This window comes from Balaenoptera musculus, chromosome 2 (genome assembly GCF_009873245.2).
Source record: "Balaenoptera musculus isolate JJ_BM4_2016_0621 chromosome 2, mBalMus1.pri.v3, whole genome shotgun sequence".
NCBI lineage: Eukaryota > Metazoa > Chordata > Mammalia > Artiodactyla > Balaenopteridae > Balaenoptera > Balaenoptera musculus.
Genome location: NC_045786.1, coordinates 29,901,159 through 29,920,558, shown reverse-complemented (window position 1 = coordinate 29,920,558; position 19,400 = coordinate 29,901,159). Strand labels below are relative to the sequence as shown.

The 19,400-nt window shown below is 34.6% G+C and overlaps 1 protein-coding gene across 21 annotated transcripts in view; it reads left to right on the top strand.

Moving 5' to 3' along the window:
• ZMYND11 (zinc finger MYND-type containing 11) overlaps window positions 1-19,400 on the top strand; it is a 130,270-nt gene that overhangs the window by 76,073 nt on the left and 34,797 nt on the right. For 12 of the 21 annotated variants that reach the window (XM_036841550.1, XM_036841553.1, XM_036841565.1 and 9 more), the window contains 3 exons: window positions 4,953-5,112; window positions 12,078-12,122; window positions 14,796-14,957. In XM_036841550.1, coding sequence (XP_036697445.1) covers window positions 4,953-5,112; window positions 12,078-12,122; window positions 14,796-14,957 — 367 coding nt within the window. Of the gene's footprint in view, window positions 1-4,952; window positions 5,113-12,077; window positions 12,123-14,240; window positions 14,337-14,795; window positions 14,958-19,400 lie in introns of those variants that run through there. The other 9 variants (XM_036841558.1, XM_036841559.1, XM_036841564.1 and 6 more) reach the window with 3 other exon arrangements.

Genomic DNA, 19,400 nt, shown 5'->3' with positions numbered 1-19,400 from the left:
CCCACTAACACTGTACAAAGGTTCCCTTTTCTCCACATCCTCACCAACACTTGTTATCTCTTGTCTTTTTTGGTGATGGCCATTCTAACAGGTGTGAAGTGATATCTCATTGTGATTTTTGATTTGCATTTCCCTGATGATTAGTGATGTTGAGCATCTTTTCATATACCTGTTGGCCATCTGTATGTCTTCTTTGGAGTGTCTATTCAGGTCCTCTGCCTGGTTTTTTGCTATTGAATTGTATGAATTCTTTATATATTTTGGATATTATCCCTTATACCATGATTTTTTAAACATATCTTAGAACGTATGTCATCTTAATGTCTGTAACACTGCTTCATTTCTTTTAATGATTATATAATAATCCTTGGCATGTTATATTATAAATTAGCCAGGCCCCTAAGATGTATGTTTAGATGTTTCTAATCTCTTCTTGCTGTCAAAAATGCTAAAATGAATTTCCTCCCTTGGGTATTATTTCACACGTGTCTGACTATGTCTATAGGATGAATATCTAGAAGCAGAATTGCTAAGAAGTTCTTGTTTAATCCTCTACAGAACTTTAGAATCAACTTGCCTAGTTTGTGGTGGTGTTCAGTTAAATTATCTTAGAGGCAATTTGGATTTTGTTGTCTTTCATCTAAATATTGAGCATGTCTTTCCATTTGCTCTTTTTTTTATATCAGTAGCTTTTCAAAAATTTCTTCATATAGATCTTGTCCTTTCTTCTATTATTAAGTATTTTATTTTTCTTATTGCTGTAGTAAATAATTGGGGTCTTGTCTTATTTTAAATCTCCTAAAGTTTTTTGTTATGTATGTGTATATGAATGCTATTAATTTTAGTATATTAGTTTGTACCCAAATAACTGATTAAATTCTTTGATTTAAAATAGCACACTAGCTGATTTTCTTGGGTTTTATAGTTATGTATTCTGCAAATAATGATCATTTTAACTCCTTACCAACTTTTATACCCCATTTCTTTCTCTATTTCAGCTATGTTGATTATTCCCTTTGGCAGAGTGTCAAAGACATTTTTGGATATTCCTGATCAGGTTAAGGAAGTGCTTATTCATTCCTATTTTGTTAGGGGCTAGATGTTGAATTTTACTAAATAATTTTCAACATGTTTAGAAATTTTGTGATTTTTCACTTTCGATCTATTAATGGGATGAATTATATTTCTAGATTTCTTAATAATAAATCTTCCTAGAATTCCTGGAATTAAATACCCAGTTATGGTACATTCTTTTGATATTTTGAATGTATTAATATATTAACATTAATTTATGTTAATATTTAATATTAGACTGTATATTCAAATATTTTATTTAGGATTTTTATACCAGTATTCCTATGGGACACTAGTTTTCTTTTTCTATGCAATTTTTGTGGGGTTTTGTTACCATTATTATGTTAGATTCCTTGCTTTCCTTCTTTATTATGTCCTGGAAGAGTCTAAATTGCATTGGAGTTACCTGGTCACTAAAAGTTTGATAGAATTACCTTGTGAATATGTCCCTACCTGGTGTTTTTCTGGACAAGTTATTTGCCAACTTCCTCTGTTTATTTCTTTGGAAACATTGGCCTTTTTAAGTATTCTCTTTTTTTCTGTGGTCAACTTCTGGTCATTTATATTTTCCTAGAATATTGTAGTGATTATATCTTCGCACAGAAATGAACAAAGTAGTTGCTTATGACTGTTTTAATTTCCCTTTTATATATGGCTTTGTCTCTGTAGACATTTCTTAGTTTGTATGTTTTTGTGCTTTGTGGCTTCATTCTTGATTAGATTAGCTAACGATGGCTTCATTTTATTTTTCACTGAGAAGGGACTCTTGGATTAATTGTTCTACAATTTTTGTGTTTTTTTTTTTTCACTGGCACTGCTTTAGCTTTTTAATTATTGTTTTTAGATTTTTTGCAGTTTTCAGATAACCTTTTGATTCAGTGGTTTATGAGAGTTTTCTAGTTTCGTTATTAATGTCTGGTTTAAGTTCACTGCAACTAGGAAATGTCTATATCACTTTCGGAATCTGTTAAGGTCATTTTTTTTGGCTGCGTTGGGTCTTTGCTGCTGCGTGCAGGCTTTCTCTAGTTGCAGCGAGTGGGGGCTACTCTTCGTTGCGGTGCGTGGGCTTCTCATTGTGGTGGCTTCTCTTGTTGTGGAGCATGGGTTCTAGGTGCGCGGGCTCAGTAGTTGTGGCTTGCGGGCTCAGTAGTTGTGGCACATGGGTTTAGTTGCTCCGCGGCATGTGGGATCTTCCTGGACCAGGGATTGAACCGGTGTCCCCTGCATTGGCAGGCGGATTCTTAACCACTGTGCCACCAGGGAAGTCCCAAGGTCATTTTTATGGCTGACTACATGCTCAATTTTAATGAATCTTTCTGGGACTTACTGACAAGTTTTTTTGGATTTCAGAATAAAATCAATTAGATCTGTCTTGTGAATTAGGTCTTCTGTATCCATACTTAATTTTGTTCAGTAGATGTTTTTGTGGACTGAGAAAAGTGAATTAAAGTCTTGTAATTCTGTATTCCTGTATTTCCTTTATTTCTTATAGTTTTTGTTTTATAACTACCTATGCCCTGTTTGTCTTTCTTAAAAATGATTTTTGCCCTGATTTCCAAATCCTATCCATTGCAGTATTGATCCCTGTTTCATTTGGATTGCATTTTTATGATATGCCTTTGCCCATTCTTTTTCAGTCTAAGTCACTTTAAGTGTGTCTCCTGTAGATAGTATATTTTTTGTTTTGTGATCCAATATGTCTTTTTCTTTTAATTGTTGAGTTTAGCCAATTTGTATATATTAGAAAGACAAACTTGTTTGGTTTTGGTCCTCATGTTTAATATCCTTTCTTTTGTTGGTTTTTGTCTTACTACATAATGTGTGTTTTATGAGTTTCTTCAGATAACTTAGAAATTTTGTTTTTTTGTTCAAAGAGTACTTTTATAAACTTAAATGCAGTGGTGTGCTTAATTCCTAAGAGAATTTCTGTTGGCGCCCTATTGTGAACAGTGAGGAAATTAGTACATTTTCACTTTTGCCCATTTCCCTTCCCATATTCCAAACTTCAGTTGATTATCTCCATTGGTGTTGACCTTTATATATCAAAATATATTTATACCTCTACTGCATGATTTGTCTCTGTTGACTGACAGTAAAGTTGACAAATCAGTCTGTGTGGACTGACTCCACCTTGTCTTCTCCTGCCCTTCTCCTACTACAGTGGGGCTGCGACTCCCCTCGTCACTTCCTTCTTATCCTCCAGTTAACTGCATTGGCAGAGAAAATAGCACTATATAAAGTTATTTATCTCCTAAACAGAAAACAGTTCTCTTCCACGAACTGTAGACACAGAAGGCTCTGCAGTCCCTCTGCCACGGTATACTCCTTGTCTTGCTTGAAATTCATCCCCTGAGTTTAGAAGTTTCTTCAGTGATGAGTTCTTCCTTTTTTTTTTTTTTAATTTTTGGGCCGCGCCAAGCAGCATGTGGGATCTTATTTCCCCAACAGGGATCGAACCTGCAACCCCTAAATTGGAAGTGTGGAGTCTTAACCACTGGACTGCCAGGGATGTCCCAAGTTCTTGCATTTTGTTTTTTTTGTTTTTGTTTTTAAAATTAATTAACTAATTATGTTTATTTTTGGCTGTGTTGGGCCTTTGTTGCTGCGCACGAGCTTTCTCTAGTTGCGGTTGAGCAGGGGCTACTCTTTGTTGTGGTGCGCAGGCTTCTCATTGTGGTGGCTTCTCTTGTTACAGAGCACGGGCTCTAGGGCCCATGGGCTTCAGTAGTTGTGGCACACGGGCTCAGTAGTTGTGGCTCGTGGGCTCTAGAGCACAGGCTCAGAAGTTGTGGCGCACGAGCTTAGTTGCTCCGCGGCATGTGGGATCTTCCCGGACCAGGACTCGAACCCGTGTCTCCTGCATTGGCAGGAGGATTCTTAACCACTGTGCCACCAGGGAAGCCCTTGCATTTTGAAAATGATTTGTTTTGACTGCTTTGATACTTAAATGACAGATTAACTGGATACAGAATCCTTGTGTCGTACTTAATTTTCTTGCAGACCCTTGGGCACTTCTGCCCTGTCTTCCAGCACAGAATGTTTCTCTGGAGAGACTGAGGCCAGCCTGGTTTGTCTCATAGTATGTTTTTGTGTTGGGATATCCTAGTTTACTGGTAGAGGGTGTTGGGGTTTGATTGGAGGGGAATGGAAAATGGCACAAATTCAACTGTAGCTGTAACATTTTATTTCCTTAAAAAACAAAATGATATGAAGCAAATATGCCTGCCATGTGTTCAGTATGATTGCTGAGTACAAGAGAATCTGCAGTATTATTCTCTGTGGTATAGGGTGTGTTTGAAATAAAATTTTTTAATTAAAAAATGCCATGTAACTATAAATCAGGGAGAGCTTGTATTCTTTAGTGATCTAGCTCAAAATATATTTAATCGAAAATCACATTTTTGCCTTATTGATCACAGCATGCATTCTTGTTTTCTTTATATGTTGACAACCACTCGTGTAATTCCTTTATTTTCTTTAGTGTCATTCCCTAAGTTTTGAGTAAAAGTACTTTATATTCTAACATCTTGAAGATTATAAAATTCTAGACTTAGAATCTGTAGAGTGGAGGTTAGTGACAGTTGCTACAGAGGCTAGAACTAAATGGGATGTGTGACTAAAATCTGTTAAATGATTTGTATATGCTAGTTTGGAACTATTTTGAACAAATATTCCTCTAAATATACAAAGTAGATTTAAGTTTTAAAATATCGTGATAATTGAAAGAGTTAAGTATTGAGGACTGGCTTTTCTCTCTTTCTGCAGGGCTCTGTTAAGTATGTCACAATAAAAGAGAAATCACCTCTATTTTCTTATTTTTATTCATTTTTATTTTTTAGTACTAAGGGATTTTAAATTTGTTTTTCCTCTGTATTCAGGTACATGTCTCGAGTCCACGGTATGCATCCAAAAGAGACCACTCGTCAGCTGAGCTTGGCTGTGAAAGATGGTCTTATTGTGGAAACGCTAACAGTGGGCTGCAAAGGTTCAAAAGCTGGTATCGAACAGGAAGGATATTGGTTGCCAGGCGATGAGATTGTAAGTTTTTTTTATTTTATAAATCTGGAACGTTATTTAAATATAACCCATAGAAATTTATTTTCAGAAGTTTAGTAATATTCACTTCCACAGTTTTTATTAACATTAAGGACCTATATTGGTAGGATGGATACTTTCCTTCCTGATTCTTTACGAGAAAACTTGGAGCCTGTTTTTTCTGTCTAGATTACCTTGAATCTGAAAAATAAAACAAAGGAAAGCCCTTTTAATGTACGCACAATTTAATGGTATTCCTAAGCGTTTTCTTCAGTAAATATTAGTAAAAAATGTTTCGATGAGGAAAATGTTGATGCCATCTAGACAGATTTGAAAGGGATATATACTTTTTTACTTAGGGGCACATATAGAAGTACATTTTTTTTAATGTAAAGGTTGGTTTCATGTGTAATATTTCTGTCTTCCTACCTTATTTGCTTTTGATTTTTCTAATACCTTCATGAAAAGTCTGTTTTTGTAAAGGAAAGCTTTCAAATATAATAAACATTAATTTTTTAGTTCTGAAAAGAATAGATTTAGTAATTAGATACATTGAGAGTGTTTTATCATGAATTCTCTAAAACCTAAAATTATAAAAATGACACAGAATCTTAAAATTGGTTATTTGTGGAAACATTTCCCCAAAACATTGTCTTTCCCTTTCTGGCTCTAGGCAGTTGAGCCAACACACAGACACCCACCTGTCAGGTCTGAGAGCAATAAACAAAGAACACTGTTTTCTGTGGGGAGCTGGTCCACAGAGGCAGCTATCAGTTATATACTTAGAGAAGCTGTTAGTTTTTTACACTGTTATTATCAATTTATTATGTGCCTTGAAAGTTTCTGGAAAGAAAATTCACATTTTCCACCAACAGAAAACATGGAAGAAAAAAATGTTTAATTTCATTGGTATCACTTGATTTGTGCACTAGAAGTGTTCTTGAAAACTTAGGTGAAAATGTTTATACCAGCATAATTCTTCTGTAAGCTAATTCTTCTTTACCTTACAGAAAAGTAAAGCTTTTTGCCAATAAAGAAACTTTGGGTGCTAGGCCATAATAATAATAATAATGTCAAGTGACATAAATCTATCTACAGCAGACATTTAAAGGAGGGCCATGGTTAACTGATAGCTTATTATACACTCAAAATAATCTAGATAATATAAAATTTCTAATCCCAAAACACTTAGCCATGCACAGATTTAGTACAGAAGGGTATATTGATACTGGGTTGGCCAAAAAGTTTGTTTAGATTTTTCCATAACACATTACAGAAAAACCCGAACGAACTTTTTGGCCAACCCAATAATTTCTGAGATTTATATAGTAACTAACCAATAGTAAATGCAACTTAATCCACAGGACTTTGGTTTGTGGATCATGTGTACATTTTTTCATAAAAATGATTTTACTTCTCCTTTTTAGATTTGTCCTTTTCCATGTGCTTTTTTTCCCCTTCAAGTTGAGGTTTTTTTGTTCAGTTTAATTCAACAAGCAGTTAATGAGTTGTATGTTCATGACTGCATTAGGTTCTGTATTCTACTTTTATTTTTACATGTTCTTACTGCATATATTTTTATAGCATCATCCTTTTTCTTTTTCTAGATGAAATCTTACATGTAAATCAAACAGTGTATACAGATTTTATTAATTCTGGTTGGTTCTTATTCACAAGCATTTTTATACCAAGTATGCATATATGATTTAAGTACAACTAAGTATATAAAAATTATACCTAGTTTATGAAATATGCACCTATTAAAAATACATAGGCAACGTAGTGTAGTTGAAAGAGGTAAGGTCATATATGTTACAATTGATGGGGGTTTCAATCCCATCTCAAATATTTTTTTAGTTGTGTGACCTTGAGGAAATTTCTTAACCTCTGATCCTCATTCCTCAGCTGTAACAGGGACACATTAATATCGCTTTCATTTGATTGTTTTGAGGATTAAATGAGATTATCTATAGAAACCATATAACTATGTACTCAAAGCAAGTTTTTGACCAATGAATAAGTATGTTTAAAACAAGAAGTGCCTATATATAGTGTAGCAAAAGCACACAAATTTCTTACTAAACAGCAAGCAAAAATTCCCATCACGGTTTTTTTTACTTTTAACCCGTAACCTCAAACACAAGATTTGTTACGAGATTTTCCCTTAGGATGATGGATCTATATTAAAGGCGCAGCTATAAAATGATGAAACTAATTATATGTGCATCTCATGGCTATGGCCGGTGGACCACCTGGCGACCCCGGGGCTGTCTGTGTGCTACAGTTTTCATGCCCTAAGAATACTCTAGAAGGACACGTGACTGACATGGGTCACGCTTGGCACAACACAGTCATCTTACAATGGCCAGCTCTGTGTGTTTGTAGGGACTGTGTGGCCTGTGCATGCAGGCTGCTGTGTATTGGGGCCGGTTGTGAACCGCACAGCTTAGGAAGTGCCATCTACTTCTCAGACATCAGGTACTTGCATGTTTATTCAGCAGATCTCTAGCATATGGCAGTAAAGCGGCCTGTTCTAACAAAATCAGTCTTAGGGAAGGGTCAACTTTCTAATTGGCACAAAGGTACTTTGTGGGCTAGTGACAGCCCTGCATGCTGGCGTTTCAGTCTGGGACTCTCCTTTATAGTTTCTCCACTTTGTATATGATATGATTCCTCTAAAAGCTTGAGTCTTTAGATTGAAAGGTGTACGTTATTATTTATCTTGTTCACTTTCTACTCATTATCAAGAGAAGAAAAAGTCAAGTAGGTATATATGGCCTTGGGAAGGAAAGGGATAGGAGTTTTTGGCTATTCATTTTTAAACCTTTATTCAAAGTTACAAAGATTCTTTACTCAGGAAGTTCTGTCATTTGAAAAATGGTAGTAAAGCTCTTCTTCTTTTCCTTGTATAACCTCTAAAAATAGTAGCTATAGCTCAGAGGTGGGGGAAAAGTTGATTCCTCTTGATAAGTCCCACAGGTTATATCCCTTGAGATATCTTGTATTAGCAAAGAGGCTGGAATCCTCTTGTATTCATGGCCACGATTATGTTGAGAAAGAGAAGGTAGGCAAGAGTGTCATTTCTTTAGGCCACTCAACCGTCATTGAGCAAAGAGTCTGTTGTGTCATGTTTTTATTCCGCCTCGCTACCTTTTTTCCAATGCTTATTTTTAAAAACTTGATGCAATTGAGAAATATGCATATCTTGAATAATATTATTTTTATTAAACCCAGCTATCGTGTAATAAAAGCCTAACTCTAAGACTATTTCAGGATATAATTATATATAACTGTTTAAGAGGAAGCCTGTGTAAGTCAAAGAGTAGCCTCCATTGTACTGAGATTCTGCTAGGAATGGAATGATTTTTAGACATTCTGAGATGCTGATCTTAACCACCATTTGTATCTCTATTGAAGTGATAATTTATTTGGAGAAACTATGATAAAATTCAGCAGTAGACAAGCATCTTCATGGTGATATTTTAAATATGTCCATTTGAGATAGTAGAATGAAAAACATAATTATTAAAAATGAGGCCTCTCTCAATTTTAAATGGTTAGCTTAAATATTAGCAAAATTAAACAAGTAAAAGTATATGTACCAACCAATTTTTAAAACGACAATCTTGCTGAACCTGGGCAACACTCTTGTAAGTTTTCTATGGTAATCTTTAATTTCCAGATTTCTGTCATTAATATTCACTCATGATCTGAATAATTCTTTTAGAGATCGTTTTTAAAGCTTTTGAAATTATATTGGTAAAAGGCCAGTAGACCTGGGCACAGTGTGAAACTGTTGTGTTATATCAAGGCTTGTTTCTTTTGATTTTTTTTTTTTAAAGAAAGACTACATGTTTCCATAGATTGCTTCATCATCCGCTTGCTCTAAACTAATGTACATGGATGGCTACATTCAATCCATATTCGATCATGATATTTCACGTCCTCTATTCTAACAACTTGAGAAATATATTTCTTGGGCAGAATTTTACCATTGCTCAGCTGAGTTGAGTTTGGTATTTAGCTCCCTTTGTAATAAATACAAGTTAATTTCTTATGAGTTAAACTCTTAACCCACTAAAGATAGGAAGGTCTAATAAAAATATTTAATGTAATACAGGCATACCTCGTTTTATTGTGATTTGGCTTATTGTGCTTTTTTACAAATTGAAGGTTTGTGGCAACCCTGCGTTGTCAGATGATGGTTAGCATTTTTAGCAATAAAGTATTTTTAAATTAATGTCTGTACGTTTTTTTAGACATAATGTTATTGCACACTTAATAGACTGCAGTATAGTGTAAACACAACTTTTATGTCACTGAGAAACCAAAAAAATTTGTGTGACTCACCTTCTTGCAATAATAGCTTTATTGCGGTGGTCTGGAACTGAACCCGCAGTATCTCCGAGGTATGCCTGTATAAGTATAGTAGGGCAGGTGACCTTGAGTTATGGATCATTTGCAGATAAAACATATCAAACATGTGTTTTAATATTGAGGCAGTTGACATTATTTATTTGGTGACTCCCAACTTGATTCATCGTCCCTGGCACAAAGCTATGATTCTCCCCTATAATTTGACAGATACTTTTTATCTGACATTAAATAATTTGGTCACCAGTGTAGAGGATGACTTAAAAGTGTAAAAAGGTGATGTTTGCTATGAGACTACTTCTCTCTTTACTTACCTGCCAGATCTGGACTCCGGGTCTCATTTCTTCTTGCGTGGTTAATGCAGTCCAAAAATAAAGTATCAGCTTAGGAACCACAGCTTACATTTTCAGTTAAAGTCCTTCCACCAGGTTTGAGAGCAACTGCAGACATGAGCTCAGGTCTTGGCTGGTCAGCCCTGCTTCAGCTTCAGTACTTTTTACATAATCCAGTTTGTTCTGCTGATAAGCAGGACCTCATACTAGTTTTTACGTAGGTCTTTAGTTAAGGTTTGATACCTTTTAAGAAGCATCATTAATGAAAATACAAATTTTGTGGTTTCTTGAAGAGATTAACATGTTATATTGGGGATAAGTGGATTTAGTTTTAGTTTACAGAGGGACAAGATAGGCACTTCTTTCCATCTTCATCTGCTTCTCCTGATTCAAAAGGACCAGTCTAAAAGAAACTAAGGTTCATATACCTCTTAAAACTTGGCTAGAAGCTCACATCTTTTGTATAAGAGGTAGGATTGGATTTATGTCTTATTCTTCAGAAATCACACCATTAAACAGCCCTGTCCAGAAGTGTTCCCTTGCTTTGTTCTTGAAAAAACATTGAGAGGCCTGCAAACAGATTGACTTTCCTAGCCCACTTCATAAATATAGCACAGTGAAGTAAGATTTTTTTTTAAAAAGTTTACATCTTTGCATTTTTCTTGTTATAATTATAGTTGTCATAAATTAATCAGTCATATGTTTTAAATACCCTAAGTCCAAAACTTCATATCCCTTGGATTCTGTTGATTTTTTTAATGTGAAATATATTTTATTATATTTATGTTAATTATGTGCAGAACTACACATTTCTTCCAAAGGTCGTTACCTGCATCAGATACAAAAATATAAACAATTGTTTATTTACTAAGTAAGTAAAGTATTAAGTAGTAAGTGAAGTATTGGTGATTATTAATTAGAAAACAGTTATACTATGGTTCTATGTGCAAAACAAATTGTAATGTACTTAGACGTTATTCTTGCTTTGGTGAAGAATTTCCACTTTATTCAATAGAATATTTTGGGTCACGCTATCCTGTTATACTCTTTTCACCTTGTGTGTGTGTGTATGAGAGTTCTGTCTTTTTTTGCCCTCTTTCTAAATTTTATTTCACTAAGCAATGTTTTAATATTTTAATTAAAAAAATAATATTTAAAATTACTGGAAATATTTAACCATAAAATTCTTACCTCTCAATGATGAACTGAATTTATTAACAGAATTAAACTAAACCTAGAATTGTATAGAATTAATTAATTTTACATTGTATCTATGTTAAAATACCACATGAAACACATATTTGATGATGTAAGATTTATCTGCTCATTATGTAGAAATAGGGGATTAATTTAAAAGCTGAACTCTCTTTTGAATATGAGGGTAGATAGTTTGGGAGGCCCTGTCCAGACACAGTTCTCCCACTGAGCCCTCTTGCTTCAGTGTTTTCTCTAAAGTCAAGTTAACAGTGTTTTTGCTCCATCTTGCTTACAGAGTCAGCTGTCTTAATGAACTTAAGGTCCTGAAGAAGAAATTCACGTGTATAATTGAAAGTGTCACATCATTTTGTGACTTGTCAATTCCCGTTTTGTGCTCTATAGCAAATAGATCATCTTAATAACACCAGCTAACAGTTAACGAGCATTTTAGCTCGTTTGATTCTTACAAAAACCCTGTAAGCTGGGATTTGAGCCAGTCTGGCTCCAGAGTCTTAACTGAACGCTATAAATGGTGACAGAGCCTCTTGGTGGTAGAATGTTTTCTACTAGGTTCTGAGGACAGCCTGTATAAACTTCACACTGTGGTGAATTATCGAGTTTACCACATTTACATTCATCACTCCTGATTTTTAAAGAAAAGTCCAGCTTGAACCAGTTTCAGATCAATAAGACATACATTCATGATCTTGTGCAAATTTATAATGACACTGAATTTGTTAGTAAAATGTTTTTCTAACATCTTTATAGGTTTCATGGCACATGAATTCCTATAGATTTTCTCTATGTCCATTTTGTAGCTTTTGTGGTAGTGTAAAAGTTTCCTCTTAAACTAGTGATGATTCTTGAGTTTGCATGCTACTGTCTTTTCATTAATGATTAGCACATTGATAGATTATCAATTGATATCATCTGCGAAATAATATGTCGTAAAGCAAATAATAAACAGTTTGACCATGTACAAAATCCCTTTAGCTCTGTGTATTGCCTGATATTGAGCAAAGTTATAGTAGAGAGACCAAGATTATTTTGTTTTTATTTTGAAAGGCCTACAGTATGCAGCCTTTCTCCAGGACAGCAACCCCAAACAAGGTGAACTAATTTTGCACTATGTTATTTTACTTTAATTCTGCTTTTTTAAAAATTAAATTTCTCTTTCTTTAGGCTAGCTTAGTTAACTCTTGCTAGAATTGTTCATTAAAACCATACTATCTTTACATTGCTTCTAGTTTTGGATTTTGTGCTCATAGGTTTGCTTTTTAAAAACTTTCTTGTATTGAAGTGGCATTTCACATATTATGATGTTGATCAGACTGAATGTAGAGTAGTTGCTGATTTCTGGTGAAATCCAGTGAAAATGCAAACTTAGCTTTTTGGCATACATTATTGAGTATTAGTCAAAAGCACTGTATAAATGAATTCTATTTACTAAAAGACAAACCATAGGCAACTCTACCTATAATAAACATGCTTATGTCGTTTATACCTCAGAAGAATGTTTCCTGGATTCAGAATGTAGTAACTTTTGAACTTGACTTTTGCATGTTTTGTATATTCTAAACAGCTATTGCAGTGATTAAAAGAATGAACAGCACATACATTCCCAGCTCATACTTTCTTTTATATCAGATAAGTTAGTTGTATGCCATTATATAAACATATATCCAAATGTTTCTCTACTTTTACTTCATTTGTATTACACTTTCATTTCTATAATTTTTATGAAAAACTAGGTCTAGAATTAAACACCCCATTGAAGAAAGATCCGTTTTCATCCTCGTTTCATAGGTGGATGGGAGAAGGTAGGGATAGACGAAGGTAGGAGGTGATATGGGGAGGCTGGAGCTATGCACCAAAATTGTGTTCTCTTGCTTCCTTTTCTTAGTTAACCTAGTAACTACCATTTTGAGAATCACAGGAAGATGAATTAATGTAAAACAATTCAAATGATGAAGAATGGCCGTTTCTTTTGTTAATAATGAGTATATATAAGCCACGAAAATCCTTTAAGATGTTTCTGAACACATATGAGGAAAATATTCTGAAATCCTTTGTTTTAAACTTGGGAAGAGTTAATTAAAAAAAAAATCTTATCTCCATTGAAACCTAGATCATCAATGATTTTTGATACAAACATTGAAAGAGCTAAAATGCAGCTTACTTATGAGCTCTGTGAAAGGGGTACACCAATGATTGTTATTTTAGTACAGCCAGGAACCACAACTTACTGTGTCTCTGTGGCATCACTGGGTCAGACTTTTTGGGGGAGATTTTTTCCTACTGTGCACAGATTAGGGTTTTCTGTCAAATCAGTATCTTACGATTTTTTAAGCAGTCTGACTGAAATTATTCCTCCATAGTAAATCTCCAGAGTTTATACATCTGCAGCAAATAACTAAAAATGGTCATGCTTTTTTCTTTATTACTTTGGTTGATAAAGACCGCCAATTTCTTACTAAAAAGCAAACCAAAAAGTTTACATTTTTGTAGAACTTACTAATGTACTTTAGCCATGACTCTGAATGTGGGTTGGAAGGTGTGAATTTCAGAACAGTAGCAACTCCCTTCCCTTTTGCAGGAGAGAGACGTAGCCTTCTCATATGGTCAAGCAGTAATACATTTGAACCTTAGGTGCCAGTGAGTCAGTGCTTACTAGACAAGTGCTCTATCGAAGCCAATTTATTGGGGGAGTTATTGATGTAAGAGGGAATGAAAAAGCTGCTCTCTCCCAGAAGCAGAATAGACAGTCATTTATAAAAAGAAAAATGATGTCAGAACCCAAGTTTGAAATTTCAAGATTCCCATTGGGAAGTGGCCTTGAAAACACTAAATGTGGGTTTAACCCTTATTCATGCAACTACCACATCTACAAAAGAAGGTTGAGAATTAATCCATCACTCTTAACAGGGGTATTTTTTGATAAAAGCTAAGAGTGATATTTATGAAGAATGAATTCCAAATTAAGGGAACTTACACTATTCTCCTGTTTGTGTTTCAATGGTACTGGCTGTACAAAAAAAAGAGTGTAACAAAAAAGAAAATGTTGAAGAAACCTGTATACCTGCAGTTATGGTCTTTTATTTCCAGGAATAGTCCCAATAAGAAAATAAGCCTGCTTCCTTTTTTGTTTTTTTTTGTGGTAATGTCCTTTGGAGAATGTGATTAAACCTTTAGTTTCACATTTTCAATTTATTTTTCCAAATTCAACAGACCCTGAAAATTTGACAACCTATCAGAACATGGACATTCTGATTAATGGTTATTTTCAATAAAGCATCCAATACCATGGATGAGAAGATAAGAATAGTGAGCATCACCATTTATTACTATTCTCTCTGTTCCCAAAGTATGCTAAGTACTTAGTATATTTTTAAAAAATCAGAACAAAACAGAGGTTTGTTTATTTGAAATACTAAGTTATAAATCTTGCTTTGGGGTATTCCATTTACTGAAGAAATTATCCCATAGACTATATAAAAACAAAAGATAATGTTAGAACTGGGATTGGCTTTGGACTTATTTCATTTTGGACTGGTTTTGTTATCAGATCACCTTAAGATATTTCTGAATATTAATATGTTTAGGAGAGAATTAAAAATTTAAAGAAGCGAATTTCTAGGTATTTTTTCCCTCTTGTTTTAACACAGTAAATGTCTAAAATTGTTTATAATGCCTAACTTCTGATGGACTTTAGTTTCAATTTTGTTCTTAGTCATTGCAGATATTGACAAAATGTCATACGAAACTATTTTGTATTTTTTGTAGGACTGGGAAACAGAAAATCATGACTGGTATTGTTTTGAATGCCATTTGCCTGGAGAGGTGTTGATATGTGACCTGTGTTTTCGTGTGTATCATTCCAAGTGTTTGTCTGATGAGTACAGGCTTAGAGACAGCAGTAGTCACTGGCAGTGCCCAGTTTGCAGGGTGAGTACCTATGAGCTTTAATGTGCTGGTCAGAGGGGTGGAATTCATTAATAATAGCTGCACAAAGATATCCCAGGTGGTCTTGCCAGGTTAATGGATAAAGTACTGGAGGGTGGGGGTTATCTATTGCAATGTTGGTTAATGAACATAGAACACTCATAAATGAATATCACAGGACACATATTCAGGGTATGGATTTTAGAAAGTTTCAATCATGTAAAAATATACTCTCTTCTCTTACTTTACAATTCCCTCTGGATTGTGTGACTCTTTAATGGATAGTCTTTAGGAATCAAGAACCACTCTCCCATACCAAGGTCTGTTCAGTCAGTCCTCTCTGCTGCTCAGAAAACACAGGTAGCAAAAGGCACATTGTTGGAAACGTTCTGTATCTACTTCCCATTTTATATCCATGTAATGTTGCCTTTATTTTTTGTCATATCATGGGTTAGTTTATTTCTTTTATTTGGAGGGTGGAGGGATGGAACAGTTGTATATAAAGAATTCTACAAAATGAAATAGTCTGGTAGGTAAAATAGGTACTTCCCACAATTATTTTCATTCATATTATTTCCCCATTGAAAAGTATACATGGCTGTGCTTGTTGGTTGCAGATGTGGTATGTGTGTATATGAGTGATGTGAGATGCCTAAACACTACATTATGTATGGCATTGATGGTGATCAGTAAAGAATTATTTGATTGGAACTTCTATTGTTTTGTACTTACAATTGTTAAGATACTTACTTGGAACCATGCAAATTGCCCAGATTACTCATGAGTCCTGTTGGTGAATATGTTTTATAATACTCATTTATTCGTCCAAAAAAAGTTTTGTCTTTATAATTATCTCCTCTTTGGTATCAGCTAAAAATTTCCTGGCCCATTTGCCAGCACGATGAGCAAAGTACAGTGATCGTTCTAGTCTTCCCTTAGTGTCTGTGGCTTTGTATTACCTTGGTATGCTTCTTAACAGCACTACTGTACATATTCAGTAGGCAGGAAAAAAGAGACCATAGGGATCGCATTTTAAAAAATGTGTAATGATGACTTGTAATCAGATGCCTAAATGCTAGATAAGTCGTGATAAATCCCTAGGTCTGAATAGATCAGTATCAGGCCTCAAGGTATAGACCTCCTCTTTGAGGTCTGCAGGAATTATAATGGCTACAAGAAATCAGTGTTATTGGTCATGTGGGAACTGCATTAATACTCATATTTTACTCTCATGGATTTGTGTTTTACCAGTAAATATCTCCTGGTTTTTGGTAACAATTTACACTAGAGGAAGTAAAGAATTAATGAGATCTGAAGAACAAAAGCATTAATGTAGTGAAAATATAAAAGAGGTGTGGTCACTGATCAAATAATAGGGACTCAGGGACTTAGGAAATACAATTCTGGACACACCTGTGTCTTTATAGCCATAGCTTTTTAATATCTAATATTTAGTTCATATTCTCATAGTAAAGAATTTAAACAAAAACACTGGGATTTTTGAGGTTGGGTTAAACGTTATGGTAGATGTTTTATATTCCTTACATGAAGAATGGAAGTTGAACACTTAAACCTTTGAAGAAAATGTGTAATGCTTTCTCCGTCAGAATTCACTATCAAGTAGTCAGATTCCATTTTCTAAATGTGTTTGCTCTACTCTTTACTGATAAGATGAAAAATTTTAAATTTCAGTGAGTTGCTGGCTCACACAGAAATGTGATAGCCAAAGTAGAACTTAGCCAATCCCATCCTGCCTTTCTCTTCTTTCCTTTGGTTTTCTTTTTGTCTTTGTCAGGCTAGATATTTTCACATTGTGATATAATTATGCTTACTGAAATGATGCTATGAGTCAATAAAAAATTGTGATTCACATATTCCTTTCATAGACTGTGAGCTACTCTTTCGTTAGACTCAAAAAGCCTGTGTCTGGGTTGGGGATGGTGAGTTTTAGCTTGAGCTTTAAAAATTCCAAAGAGATAGTTATTTCTATGTTAGATCTGTTCTATTTTTTTAATTGTTATGTTCAAGAAAAGGATAAGTGCTAACAGTTTCTTTCCTGAGAAGAGGGATAATAATAACCTTGAGATTCTAAGAGAATTTTAAATATCTTTTTTGGTTGGTTTTGGGTTAATTTATTTTTTTAAACGATGTGTCAAGACTTCCAGTAAAGCTGTTTTTAATAATATAACATAAGAGTGACTGACCAGATTTAAATATTCTTGGACTAAGAGAACTAAGTCTATAGACCGAAACTTAAAAATTATGGTTCCAAGTCAGCATAATGACTTCTCTACTTTTCTTTGAAATTAATGTTTGGAAAGAATCTATATTAATTAGATTTACTAATAAGGAATTTTGAAGGTGAGATGCGAGGGCCAAATTTCAATACAGGAAAAATAGTGGATAGAAGCCAATCACTGCTATATAAAATTGAAGATGAAAACATTTCTAATACTTTATAGTGGTCAGAAGACTTGTTTTTATATAACCTCTGTCCCTTACAGCATTGAATAGGTTACCTCTCACCCAGCTGTCAGCTGTGTTACCAGATTCACTTCAGCTCAGGTAACTTTATATCATATATCTGATGAATTCCAAAATATCTTAAGAAGGCAATGATGGGAATTTTTCTCAATTTAGAATAGTTTTTTCAGTTTTCATAATAAATCTCAAGAATCTCAGAACCCTGAAGATATTTCTTTGGAATGTCTGCCTTTCTAAACAATAATTAAACTATAATTTTACAAGTACAGTAGATTGTTATTGAAATAGAGCCTATGAATATCAGATTAGCATTTTGCTTTGAAAAAAGTTCAAGTAATGTCCGGTTTCACACTCCTGTTACTGAGAACTCTTATTAATTGAAAATAAAAAAGAATTTTAAATTACTTTTTTAAAAGTTTACTGTAAAAAAAAAAAAATTCAAATAATTTAGAGGAGGATAAAGCAAAAAAATAAAATTCCCAGAAACGCGACTGCATCATAGGTGAATGTGCTCACAGACCTCTCTGTGCGCACATGCACATCCATTTGTATCCATCTGTGTAACTGGATGGATTGATGGCGTACATACACTGCTGGATCATAGCCAGTTTGCTTCCTCAACAATGTCCCAGACATCTTTTTTCTACAATGTGAAAGGGCTTCCCTGATGCACATTTATGTTGTTTCCATGTGCTGTCTGACCAGCAACACTGCACTGAAACTCCCCTGTCAGGGTGGGCGGGGGATGGGACACCAGTACCACCGTGTCTGGGATCGTGCCCCCCTTACACCTGGAAGAGCAGTCTGCTCATAATAATTTATTTCTGTATGAAACTGAAGTTTATATTTTGTTATATTTAGATATATTTGAATTTTATATTCCTGAAATAGCCATGAATTTTCCAGGAAAAAAAATGAGAAAACCATAACTTTTAAGTGAAAATTGCTTTAATGATTTTATTTGCCTAAAGGATATATCTTCAAAACAAAATGTAGTCAATTATATTTTTTAAAAAGAATTAATTTACATATGTCTACCTAATTCCGTTTGATTGCTTTCACAGGATAAATAAATTCATTGAAGTGGAATTCTTAAAGGATAGGCACATTTCAGTTTGTGATTAAAAAAATCAAGTTGTCCTTCAGAAGATTATACCCATTTATACCAACATTGAAAGTATTCTCCAATTTTTTGTTACCAATTTGATAGGCTCCAAATGGATATCTCATTTTAATGTTCCTTCATTTTCATTTATATAGTTTGCAGGTTACAAAGTCATTTTTTCCTTGATGCTGTAGTTGCAGAAGGCAGGCCTGTGTGTGTGCACAAGACTGTGTGTGTGTGTGTGCCTGTGAGCATACGTGTATGCAATGCATGTCTGTGTGTGAATGTGTATGTGTGTAGGCATGTCAGAGTTGTGTGCATACACGGATGTACGCATGCGCGTGTCTTGTGTGTGTGCAGCTATGCATGTACATGTATGTGTGCGTGCACGCACTGCACACTTGCTGGCCTCCAACCCTGCTGGTAAACATCATGGTACTATTTGAATGATATCTACTTGGGTTTTTTAATACATGGGCAAGGTGACATCTTACAGGAAACCCTAAGACCACGCCCCAGGTTGGCGCCATGTTGCCTTTTAGATCATAGCTATCTGGTAGATCTTTCTATGGGCATGGAAGTGTTCTCTCTCTGCTGTCCAATAGGAGCCACTGGGCATGTGTTTGTTGAGTACTTGAATGTGGCTTGGAGACCCAGGAACTGGATTTCAGTTTGGCACATGTGGCTTATGGCTACTTACTGTATTAGACAGTGCAGTGTTATAACTGCATATCTAAATGCCTATAGTACTCCAAGAGAAACATTTTGGTATAAAATGTCAGCCTCATGAGTGGCCTGGCATTTTTTCTCCCCATCAAGCCATAGTTACGACTTGGAAGAATTCTAGAGCAAGGTTA